At 44.1% G+C, this 12243-nt stretch overlaps 1 protein-coding gene and 1 long non-coding RNA gene across 4 annotated transcripts in view; one reads left to right on the plus strand and one right to left on the minus strand.

Moving 5' to 3' along the window:
* Positions 1 to 2210: 2210 nt before the first annotated feature.
* LOC110987474 (TBC1 domain family member 9-like) overlaps positions 2211 to 12243 on the minus strand; it is a 33259-nt gene continuing 23226 nt past the window's right edge. For all 3 annotated transcript variants that reach the window (XM_087131316.1, XM_087131317.1, XM_087131318.1), the window contains 5 exons: positions 11372 to 11543; positions 10363 to 10484; positions 9557 to 9779; positions 8433 to 8551; positions 2211 to 7697 (listed from right to left, as the gene is read on the minus strand). In XM_087131316.1, the coding sequence (XP_086987442.1) occupies positions 6921 to 7697; positions 8433 to 8551; positions 9557 to 9779; positions 10363 to 10484; positions 11372 to 11543 (1413 nt within the window). In that variant the 3' untranslated portion in view covers positions 2211 to 6920. The remainder of the gene's footprint in view (positions 7698 to 8432; positions 8552 to 9556; positions 9780 to 10362; positions 10485 to 11371; positions 11544 to 12243) is intronic.
* On the plus strand, positions 8150 to 10602 carry LOC147795736 (uncharacterized). The gene is made up of 2 exons (XR_015423674.1): positions 8150 to 8446; positions 9536 to 10602. It is a non-coding gene; the product is annotated as an uncharacterized LOC147795736 (long non-coding RNA).

The raw sequence follows: 12243 nt of genomic DNA on the forward strand, positions 1-12243 counted from the left end.
ATGGCTGCGATGAAAACGATGCCTAAAATGCTAGAAAATTAATATTTCCCTGCTTTTGTACTATATCAGATAATGCTTGGCTTCGTTGGCCAGGATCTTAAGCAGGAGAGATCACAAGCTGGTATACAACATACATTAACTTGAGGCGTAGGATTCCATTTTGTTCGTTATTTGTACTCTGAATAAAATTCTCCTCCACTACAGGGAGATAAAAGTCATAATAACTTTTCAAGAAAAACACTGTGAAGTTCGCTATCTACATGCAGTCACACGCTCATCTGCATTAAGCAATGCTGCCCGAAAGGGCAACAATAGGGGTCTATTCAGCGTATGCGCGTGTTAAACTGTTGAAAAAAAGACGCATGCACAGAACACCATCTACACTTGTATCCCGACCATTTTTTCCTCTTTAGACACACTGTGCCAGATTTACATAAAAATTATACATGATTGCCGCCATTCAAGTTTTAAAAATAAGGTTCGGAGCTTTGTGGTACAGACTGACTGAAGCCTGACCGGGGCTTAACTTTTCTCTCCGGAGTTTCAAAGCCATCTTTTAAGTCATGATTTTCACAGTTTGCTTTAATTAGGAAATGTGACACTACATTCTTTGACCTTCTCGGCAAGTTACTCCATCCCATTAACATTTTTGGATATTATACATTTTAAAAGATGTATATTAATAAATTAGGCCTATATTTAGCAGAGTGACTGCTCCAGTCTATCATTACTACGTAAACATTTGTTCAGACTCAAATTCTGTGTTTCACCCAATCCGACTACCCACTTACAACAAGTTTTTGTTTTCTAACCAAAATGCCACATCTGAAGCGAGCCGGTAATATTTGCAGGCACACGAATTACGTATCAGTTCCGACGTCATTTTGCTGGGTCATGGGCATGAATGACGGGGAAAAATAGGGAGTTCGGCCCAGCTGGCTTCCACAGTAAGTGGATAATGGATTAACACACAGAGGATGTTTGTGGTTCGCGTCATATACACGTACAGAAGTTCTTTTTTTTCAGTCTGGGTCCTGTTATAACAAGATGAAAAGAAGCGGCTTTTTAATTTACTGCCCAAATCTGCAGTCCTGAAGTTGGTTTCATTCATTGACCTCACTTCAACACATCAGCTTGAGCATCACTTTTTTTTAGCGTGGAATCAATATCACATGTGGTAATATATTACAGGCATGGTTCGAAGATGGCATTTTTATTTTCAGCCTCGTATAAAAACAGCGGGTAGTTGAAGAGGAAGTTTTCAAGAAAACACCCACATAATTACATAACCCCAACATGTCATCCAACAGCAATACTTAGTATTGATGTTCAGGTACTGGGTTCAACTTCCAAGAGCCGGGTTATTTTGACCCATCGTGCATCGGAAGAGGGGGACAGAATCCGGCCGTCCCCTTAAGAACTCGGCTATGCCACGTTCGATTGTTTTGAAACTTAGCATGCATGTAAATACCTTCTTTATCGTTACAAAATGTGTAGTTTGCACTCAATCGTTAGACATGTTTGTGTTGTTTCGGTCATTCGAAGTTCAAGTTCAGCTCGCATTCACTAGCACCGCGTGGAAACAGTACACATTTAGGGGTGACCTGTCTCGGAAACATCTTCGCACAACATCTTCGATTTTTCACAAAATCGGTGTTAAAAAGACCGCAAAGACTTGCTCTAACAACTGCTACAGGCTCAGCCCCTGAAAAAAAATACTGCAGCGATATAGTTAAACAAATTCGAAGGAAGGGGTCAATTCCGCCCTGGCTCTTTAAGGTCAAGTCTAAATGCACAGGACGCTTGATTTCAACAGGTATGTGTTGCATTATAGAGGACCTCATAAGTACTTCAAAAGTATGGTTTCACTCTAAATCACAAGTATATGGCACAAACACTCCCGTATACTAACAGGAAAGAGAAAATAAGTAAAGAATGTACGTATTTCATTTCACGGTGACAAGATATATAAAAACCTGTAAAGCAGTAATGGTTCATACCTGTGAAGTACTACACCAGTGGTTATTGTGAAGCTCTGTTCCAACTTCCCCATGAACCAAAATTGAAGCCGATAAAGTAGGAATCAAGTACAGGCGATGCGTCAATGCTTTGTTGAAAGAGCACGTTTAGTTGAATTTTAAAGAAAAGCAGTTTGGTGAATAGAGTTTGACACAAGAAATGTATTTACACAATTAAGTTTGTAACGTCAATTAAAGTTGCTGAGTGATGTTATGCAGTCAGTTGGAGCTACTTTTCACGACAAGTTCACCAGTCATCACCTCTTCGAAATGTCTTTCAAAGTTAACTAACCTCCTCTGATGAGAGAATAACTACACAATCATTCGCCACAGAAACAAAAAAATAAATTCTGATTATATTTGATGTCTTACATTGCACTTCTAAATATGATCTGATAAATTTACACAACCAACTGTTGACAGTTTATTGTGCAAATCTCGCGCCTGACGTTTAAAGCCTCGCAGTCTTTCTCAGCGGCAAACCACATTTTGATTTTCTGGCATTGACGATTCACTGAAAACAGTATTTTTTGGATGCTCAAACCTTTAGAAAACCTTGCTACTTTATTGAAATCAAATAGGTCATTTCCATAACCTGTGCTTCGACTCCTGCCTCCAACTTTAACCCCAACAGTCCCCAATCCTTCACCTGTTGGAGGACTGAGGACTGTTAAGGTTAACCTCCAAGTGATTTCCGCTAATTAGAGTCTTTTTTCCCGACGTGGATATTCATCTGGATACATCTAAGTAAATCCAACACGACTGTGCCACTGTATTATTTGTCTCCAACAGTGGCGCATCTAGGGCTAAATGTTGGGGGGCACCCGGGGTGTACACATTTTTTTCAAGAGGGAACCACAAGACAATAAATTGCAGCTGCATCACAACGGACATCATTCAAAGATTTCACATGCGGGGAACCGGGGAGTACCCCCCCCCCCTTCCGCCACTGGTCCTCAACCCTCGGCAAAGCCTCATCACAAAATAAAACATGGCCATTATTCATAGAGGCGTGTGTCTACTGGCTAAGGTTTGCAACGCCCAAACTGGGGATGGGGTGGAATCCAGCAGCTGGTTACTGTTATGTCCCCTAGGCGAGCCATTTTACTCCCATCTGTCTCTCCCACCCAGGGCTACACATGGGCGGAGATTTATTGTCACATGTGGGGAGACGATTTCGGAAAACTCATCACAGCCTCCATCCCAAGTAAGTCCGTGGTGCAGGCTGAGGGTGCACCTACAATGACTTGAAAAGTAGGAGGGATGATTATACTGATACCCCCCCTAAAAAAGTAGGAGGGTATGTGCCCCCCCCCCGATCTCCACCCATGTACATGGGTACTCACGAGGGCAGGGACGGTTGTGTTTGCCCGTCTCCACCTTGAAATGGCAATTATGTGGTACATTTTTCCCTACGGAGCTCAGACTGGTTTATAGGAATGTTTATACGGTCCCGTCACCAGGGGTAATAATTACATGCATAGATCACCTTGGGCACCGGTCATGGATAAACACACGTTATTACTACTTATTATTATGCCAGCTTAAATACTTCACAATGATTACGTCTGACGAGTTAATAAATACTTACAGGTGTCTCAGACCTGATGATTTGACACAGTAAAAATCCTCTTTTCGTTCCCTACACCTTCCATCATTTCTTCCCTACATGTTCGAATAACAGGAAAATCACAAATTTAAGTAGTTGCTTCTAGTAATGAAATCCTCTGGGGAAAAAAATTGGCACACTGTTTGGAGGTTTAAAAAATTGTCCCAAATTTGTAGTTTTGGCAACATACTGTTCAATATATATTTTTCCAATCCCACTTATTCTAGGGTATACGTGTGCTGGTACTTCATATACTTCGTTCACAGATACGACATATTTTAAGAATATTTTGAAATGATGCATTCACACTTTCTGATTGTGCAGTTAGCAATAAGGTTAACGTCTTCTGCGCACCATATCTGCGCAAAGCAAATATGTCCTTTTTTCCAACGGCTCAATTACTGTATGTGACGACACATGACTGTTCTCCGGAAACACCTTGATACGATTCATTCAAACGCCTCTTATTCCTCCTCCTTGTTTAAACTACACAAGCACAACTATGACAAGATTTCCTCGTAGTCCAATACGGGCGATTCACGGTAGAGCGCCTCCAAGAGTTGGGAATGCGTTGGCCAATCACGATGCACAAAATATGTCAACCTTTCCAAACGCGCATTGGGTCGACAGATTCGCGCACTGTGATTGGTCAACGCGATGCAAACTCTTGGAGGCGCGCTATTGTAAAATCGCCAATATTCCACAGTTTTTCAATTCGCTTTACAATTTGCTGCTCACAGCGTTTGCTGCAGGGGTGCATGTAACGTGGATGTCTAAATTTCCACTCAGATCATTTGGTTTCAGCAATAAAGATCTGATTCCGGAGACGAAGCTGAAGGGCAAAAGCAAAGTCAGACATTGGAAAACCCGGCGTTTCAGGATTCTTGGTCTGTACCACAATTTGGCCTCAATTAGTTCTATTTGAATTTTCAAGCACGATTTAGCTACGGTTGGTATTTTCTAAAACAACATCATACATTCTACTATACAAGACATGGGAGGGGTGGGAATAGGGGCATAAAAATAAAATTTGATACAACCCCCCCACCGAAAAGATGGTATAAAACACCAGCAAAAACCAACAGTGAAGTTTTCATACAATAGCCTCTGTAAGAGCATGTGCTATGTATATACATGGAGCCATTATATACAAGGAGTAAGCACATTCAGAGATCAAAAGGGTCAATGATGGCCACCGCAAGCACTGCACGTGCTGTAAAGACAAAACAAATTACCCGCCACTTGCGGCTATGAGGAAAACTCGGAGTTGCATTTGCAAAGATCGAGGGTACCGCGCATGCGTCTCCGAAACAATTCCGCATGTTCAACATGGCCGCCTCGAGACGGAGACCACCGTCATCGGAGACTTAAATTTCGATAGTTTTAGTGATTGTTCTGATATCCCGATGACAATGAAAGTCTGGTTACGTCTTTACATCCCCAAAATGTTTCTCTTAACAATAAACAGAATTACTAATACAAATTCTCCAAAACTATACCCACAAGAAAACTGAAAGAATGTAGCTGGTCCAGAGGAAAATAAAGAAACACAAAAATATGGGGGAGATTCGTTGTCCTTTCTGTCATTGTCCACAACTGTTTCGGTATGAAACCTTACCACGTAGTCAAATGCATTCTTGTGGCATGTTTAATAGCTCCATTGTATATACAACTCTCCGGCCAGTTTCTGGAAGTCGCAGAGTACAGAGATACATAAGCGATGATAGAATTTGCCGAACAAATTCAGCACGCTCCGTGAAAACGTCACACAATGTTTACACGCTGGTGACATGCACTTGGATTTTCTTTTTCTTCTTTTCCTTAATTTGCTTGGCAGCTGCGAGGAACTGGGAACAGATCATTATCTACCCAGCATTGGGGCGTACAGCCACTTTTCCCCCAGCATAACTTGGATTGTCTTTACTCAACCTCCGTCTTCCAAAAGCCTCTGGGCGATTTTGGAGGGTTTCGGAGGAGTGACACTGTAATGGCAGGAAGTGTGGCTGACTGCAAAGGATGCACTCCAGTAAGGTCTTGGATTAGAGCCTTGTGTTGTTTATGCTCAGTCATGCATACATTAGCTCCTGGATTATATTTGAAATCATCTGCACTCACACTGCCTCAACATGAAGACAGGAATGGCTGGAGAATTTTGACTGAGGCAGTGGGCACCCCTCCCACAAACAAACGCACAACATAATGGAATATTGAAGCTGTATCTATTTTTGTCCAAAGGGGCAGTTGAAAGATTTTGAAGGACCGATGATGCATCCAAGCTACACGGGTCAAGGGGTCAGGGTTAACATGCCCTTCTGCCAGTGAACAGAGGAAACAGTGTTGAGTAAATTCCGCTTGCAGGGGAAGAACTGACCCGTGGCGAGGAATGTACTGCTCCCCTCCCTCGGCCTCGAGAGATGCGGTGGGAAAAACAAAACAGCACGGTGGATGCTCACAGCCTCAAAAATATGGCGGGAGGGGGAGGGGAGATGCTGAGCACACAATGTGACAGAGCAGGGACAACTAAAAACGGAGGTCAGTTTTCATGGGCCTGTGGGCAAAGCTTATTTGACTCCTAGACTCGAGACATTTACTTCATCCTGGTTAGCATTCTCTTCTGTCACTGATTAATCAGACCGTCTACTCGGTATCAAGGGCAGATCTAAAACAAATTTTTGTGGGGGTGGGCAAAACTGTTTTGTAGGGGATTGGTGATGACCCACGAAAGTTGAACATTTCTTTGTGTAACCTTTCAAGGCGGTTCTGAAGGACCAGGCTAGATTTAAAGGCCTTATACACACGTTTGGCAGTAGGTGAAGTGACATAGATGTAAAAGTGCATCACTTTCTCCTTGATTTAAAAGAGCAAAAGTTTTGCTCATTTTGGGGCCTTTACTGCCCCCTGGGAAAGCCCCATAGGTTGGTGTGAGCCGTGTGCAACAACTATACATGTAGATACTTCTGCCTGACCTCTTCATAATCCGAGGAAGAACACGTTACATGTGTGCATTGAAATCGAATGGAGCAGAGCAAGTACACTAGAGGCGACTGTCGACAAAACAAGCAACTTGAACTCTTCAAAGAGATACGAGCATCAATGCAATGTGAATAGACCACTACAATTTCTTCAGTGATACCAAAGTTATGAATTTCTAATACTGACGGCATAGCACAAGAGTCCATGAGCCCGATCTGCCTTCCATGCTCTTAATAATAGGATTTCTTGCACTAAGTTGCACACACAGAGAAATAACCTTCAATAAACCGACAGTAGGAATGACTTTAGTTAATGCATCGTTAAAATGAGCCCGACATGCTGATGTCGCTGGTTTGCCGCTGCAGCGAGCGGCCCTGCCGGAACCCCTCGGCCAGCCTCAGTATGTCCGGCCTCTCCTCGAAGAACTCCACGATGGCCGACTCGGTCAGCATGGAAGCCAAGAGCTGCTCGAAGGTGACCTCCCAGGCCGGCTCGCTCTTGCTAGCCCCACTCACCGGGCACGGCAGGGTCTTTGGCCGGCATGGGCTCGCCTTCACCTGGCCAGGAGAGTCTCCAGCACCTGCGTTTCCTGGGTGGGGGATACCCCCGTCTTTGGATATTAGAAGCAGGTCTTTTGGTTGAGTAGCGTCCATTGTGTCCCCTTCTGGGGTCACGTGAATGTCCCGCATTGCGTCAGCTAATTCCATCTCGAGCGAGTCCCCTTCTACCCTCAAGTCAGTCTCAGCACTTGAAGCTGAGGTACCGTCTTCCACTTTGCTTCCGTCGTCAATCATGGCGTCACCTACTCTGATATCTGAGCTCTTGTCACCTCTCAACTCGGTCAATCCCGGGACGGGCCCTGCTGCGACCAACATTTCTGAGACCTCTGACCCGCAGGTGACCTCCGAACTTTCACCCCCGTCGGAGCTTTCAGTCGGCTTGGAGCCAGTGGGCGTAATCCTCTTGAACTTCTTGCCGACCTCACCGAGTTCAAAGAGTAGAGAGCCCACTGTGGCGATGGCTCGGTAGAGCTCTTGTTCTCTAGGGTGGTCAACAAACATGTCGTACAGGGTCTTCAGGAGCTGAATGAATTGATCCTGCAGGAAAGAAAGGAAAATATAAAGTTGGAACAGATTTGATCTCAATTGCCTAAAAACCCTTCAGAACCAGTGTTTTAGTTCATCCAATCCAGTTTGTAAGAAACTCCTGAGCCCAAATTCAAGGTGCTGCTAAGGATACTGACTTTACTCCCAGAGGCTCCGCATATTTCATGAAGACAATAAAGAGTAAGCACGGCAAATAGACTGCTGACCTTGGAGGGAAAATTTAGTGACCAAACAATGGAAATTGTACTAATGGTTAGCGAAATTTTCTGCAACAGTAAGCACCAGGAAACCGGGCCCTGGTTCTGAACATCCCAGTTTTCTGGAAGCTAATCTGGAATTGATGCAGTGACGGGGTTTGAGGCTTCAGAGAAGGTTCCTGGATTTTAAAAACAACTATGGAATTAATCTGTGTCATGAGGAAACACTAATTTTGGGGGGAAAATATGTTATGTGAAGGTTTGGTAATCACTGATAGCAACTGTCTCTTAACAATGCACAATAGTAACAGCATTTGCTCTTCTGTGTCAGAATTTATAATCACAAAAAATCCTCAAATAGCTAAGACGATCTCTGTTTCAGTCATTATTTTCTCCATTTTTACATCAGTTCCCGGAGAGGTGAGCAATGTCAGTCAAAATGATCGACAATGATGAACCCTCGCTTGGTGCATCTGCCCCCACCCACATAGCACCCTCAACTGCGACTGCAGGGACCCACTGCGAGTACCTGGTTGATGCGAGGCAAGTGCTTGAAGCTCTTCTGTCGCTCCTTCTCCTCTTGCTCCCGTTCCCACTTCCTGAGGTAGTAGCGATAGCCCTCCCTCTCCGCATCTATGCTGTCTTTTTCTGTTACAATCAGCAAAACGGGATTTCAGCTCTCAGAAAAAATCAAAGAATCTGACTCTAAGCCTTGTCAGGTTCTTCAGAATCTGTGGGAGAGTCTTTAAACATTCTTTAAACCGGCATAGGCAAAGCTGAGTCATCACCTTTTATCAGATATGGATTCTCAAATACTGTCACTGTTTCCACAAACTGCTGCACAGCTAATGGTAATGTTGGATTTCCTTGGTAATAAAGGCATCCAAGGCAAAGGCACATGCTTGTTGGAAGTTGCACCACAAAGAACGTGTGATTCCTACACCAAGATGGAGTGCAGAAGATTCAAAGAATTTTCAAGCAAATATACAAAGAAACTCTAGGCTTTTGGTCAATGACTGCAATATCGTAGAAAAATTAAAAATGCACTTGTAAGGCGACAGACACAGGGCTGTTTTCGCTTTTTTTGAGAAATGTTTGCGGAATTTCACGGTGACAGGTTGAAGCCATTTTGCTTTACTATTGTGATGATATGACACACTGTGAAACATTCATTAATGCGGTGGTGCCACATGATGACATTATCCTGACGTGATGTGCGTTCATGCCATGTTTCAGCAACGTCAGACCAACAGGTGCAGAGTAAATGGCCTGCAAAAATGTAACTTTGTCGGCTTGTCCCCTGACTCATCACAATGTCATGATTTGGCACACATATTCATATGTGGGTCTAAAGTATCTACAAAGTTTGATGGCAAATCACATTCGAAAAAAGTCACCAAATGTGTTATGGGATGAAGATAGGGTTACGCTATGGGATTTGTGGTAGAAGAAGACACAAAAAGAGAGAAGAAAAACTCTTCGCAAAAACAAAAGCTGTTCCGGCTGGTGTGCCAAAACAGTTAATTGAAAACTAAAACAGGACTCCTTCTTTGCTCACATCCTCAAAATTCTGTCAGACACAACATTCATGCATTATGGATTCTGGTGATATATCCATCTTATCTCAAACAGGAAACACAGTGAGCATCCTACCCTGTGGTTGTTCTCCCTCTAACAACACTGTCTGAAGCTCATCCCCTGTGGGGTCAAAGACGTCTCCCCTCCCATGAACTTGTGATTCCTCGTCCTCACTTTTGTTCTCTTCTGGTGGGGCCTTTTTGGGGGAGTCTGAGGGCGACTGACCTGGAGTGTGCTTAGGGGTTTGCTCTGACTTCTCTTGGCTCTCACTGGTGGACTGGCCGAGTGGGTGTCCTCCCTGACCAACAGGAAACAGAGAACCATGAAGAGGAGTACAGAAACAAATGGTACAGCAGCTTTTATTGGATAAGACCCATATCTGCTCGAATCACACAGGATCCATGCTGTGATTTTTTTTCTCTTCAAGTGCAATTTTTCTTATATTCAAAACCTAGCCTCCTGTTGAGAACTGAAACAACATACTGACAATGAAAAGACATTTCAGACAGAGAAAAATATGCAACACTTCCAATTTTTAGCACTGTGGTGGCTATATTTATACTGAGGTCTCCTGCTAGTATGACATCACACATTTGCTCATGAATATGCAATTTGAACTACCACAAAACCCAAAACAGCTTCTAAGGGCCCTCTAAGTGGGCAAATAGAAATTAAAAATAGGATTTCCTTGGACATAAAGGTGCACTTTCATGGAACTGGTTACCTTCGATTGGGCTTAACACACTACAAAATCTCAGGGTTGTCTTGGTGAAATACCTTGGTTAAGGACTCTGACAGCGGGTGTTACAAAGCTTGAGACTTCTTGGACACGAGGCATGTGACTACAAAAGACATAGAAAACAATGGGAGCAGTTTCTCACCGGAGCCTGCTCGACAGTGGGCGTCTTCATTGAGCTCTCAAAATACTCCTCGGCATCGACGGCCGGTTCCACTTCATCCTGGTCCTCGTCTGGTGACGGCTGGCCGACCGTGCTGGCTTCATCTGAGGAGAAATCAGAGTAGTGCAATCTCTACCAGGGAATGAAGACACTGTAGGGCCACAGTTTCATCCATGTGCAGTCAAACACATTAAATACAAGCTCAGAGAGATAATCTAAAAACCTTGTTGCATCCTGCATGAGTATGCATTTTGTTGAATCCTTATGTTGTAATTTTAATGCAAAAGCTCCCCTTCTGGTTTCCTGGCACCCTGCTCAATCCAGCTGAATCCAACACCCTAAAAGCACGAAGCCATGCTGACTTAAGACTGGTTCCCAGCCTCGGCTCGCTCAGCAACAAACTTACTACACAGCATCCTCTATTCAGCAGCTCTCTGCCTTGAGCAAAGCATCCCCTCAAAGCTAACAAGGAGCCATGTAGGTGGGGAGTGTTAAACGGCTGCATTAAAATCCGCCACCTACGGCTAGGTCTAGGTCTTTGCTATATTACAGATGCGTGTGAAGACAAACTAACGACAGACATTAGCTGTAGCTCTGGAAGCCCGTTTCGGGGCAAGGCCTTAATACACCATCCTAAAGCCTCATTTCCGCTGCACTATTGTCCATAAAAAATGGCATGTGAAAAGGAATCAGAAGCAGTCTATTCCTGACCTCTGGTAAAGAGTGTCAGAGTGAATACATACCGCACACAATTACATGTGTAAAAGGCATTAGTGCATGAACCTGTGCATGACCCAACACGAATGCGTACTCCATTCGTCTGCACTGAACTTCCTGGTTCAAAGTGACTTCATGATTACTCGTTCCGTAGCGAGAGCATTTCCCATCAAAGGAGCCACCACTGCCGGGAACGTTGCGTCCTCTCTTGGACTGGTTTGGGAAGGATACAAAATGGGGCCCCCGGTTCTGAAAAAAAAAATGTACAGCCAACCTGTTTGAGAGTCCCCGGCGATGCTCTCCATGTCTTCCGGAAGCAGTGCTGGCGGCAGATGCAGCCGGTACAGCAGCCGCAGCCGCTCGGGAAGCTCGCTCCGGCACATGACACCCAGGCCCCAAGAAAACTCCCGGAAGTTGATCAGGTTGTCACGGTCCTCGTCCAGGAGCTATGGAAACCAAACAGGAAGTCTGTATGTTGGCAAGCTGACAAGGATTTAAGTGACAGCTGATTGCCAGTTGAAGGCAGAGATGGACAGAATTGAGTGGAATGAGCATTGTTTGGTGAAAACTTGACGAGTTTTTCTTTTTATAACAGAAACGTTTAGAACAGGATCTCTTGAGTCAAGAACTTGCGACTACCGGGGTACCCTAAAGTATTTGTCTCCCTAAATGAATGCTTCTTGTAAAATTTATTCAAAATGGCATAGAGCGTAGCTCTGGATAGTTTGCCTGTAGGATCTGAAAATGAGTTGCATGACCCAGGATATATACATGTACCTTGGGGAAAGATTTGAAGGTTCTGGCATTATCTTGGACATCTAAGGAGTAGGATATCAAGGTGTGAAACATAATCCAGGATACCTAGGTGTTGGATGTGAAGGTGTGTGACACAACCTAAGATATCCTGGGTGTGGGATCTGAAGGTGTGTGACACAACCTGGGATATCCTGGGTGCAGGATCTGAAGGTGTGTGATACAACCTGGGATTTCCTGGGTGCAAGATCTGAAGGTGTGTGACACAACGTGGGATATCCTGGGTGCAAGATCTGAAGGTGTGTGACACAACCTAAGATATCCTGGGTGCAGGATCTGAAGGTGTTCAGTATACTTAAGCATCTTTTATGATCAGAGTAAATGTTTTCAGTA

Source organism: Acanthaster planci, linkage group LG21, assembly GCF_054643075.1.
Source record: "Acanthaster planci isolate LZ-2023a linkage group LG21, COTS_SCS, whole genome shotgun sequence".
In the NCBI taxonomy this organism is placed as follows: Eukaryota; Metazoa; Echinodermata; class Asteroidea; order Valvatida; family Acanthasteridae; genus Acanthaster; species Acanthaster planci.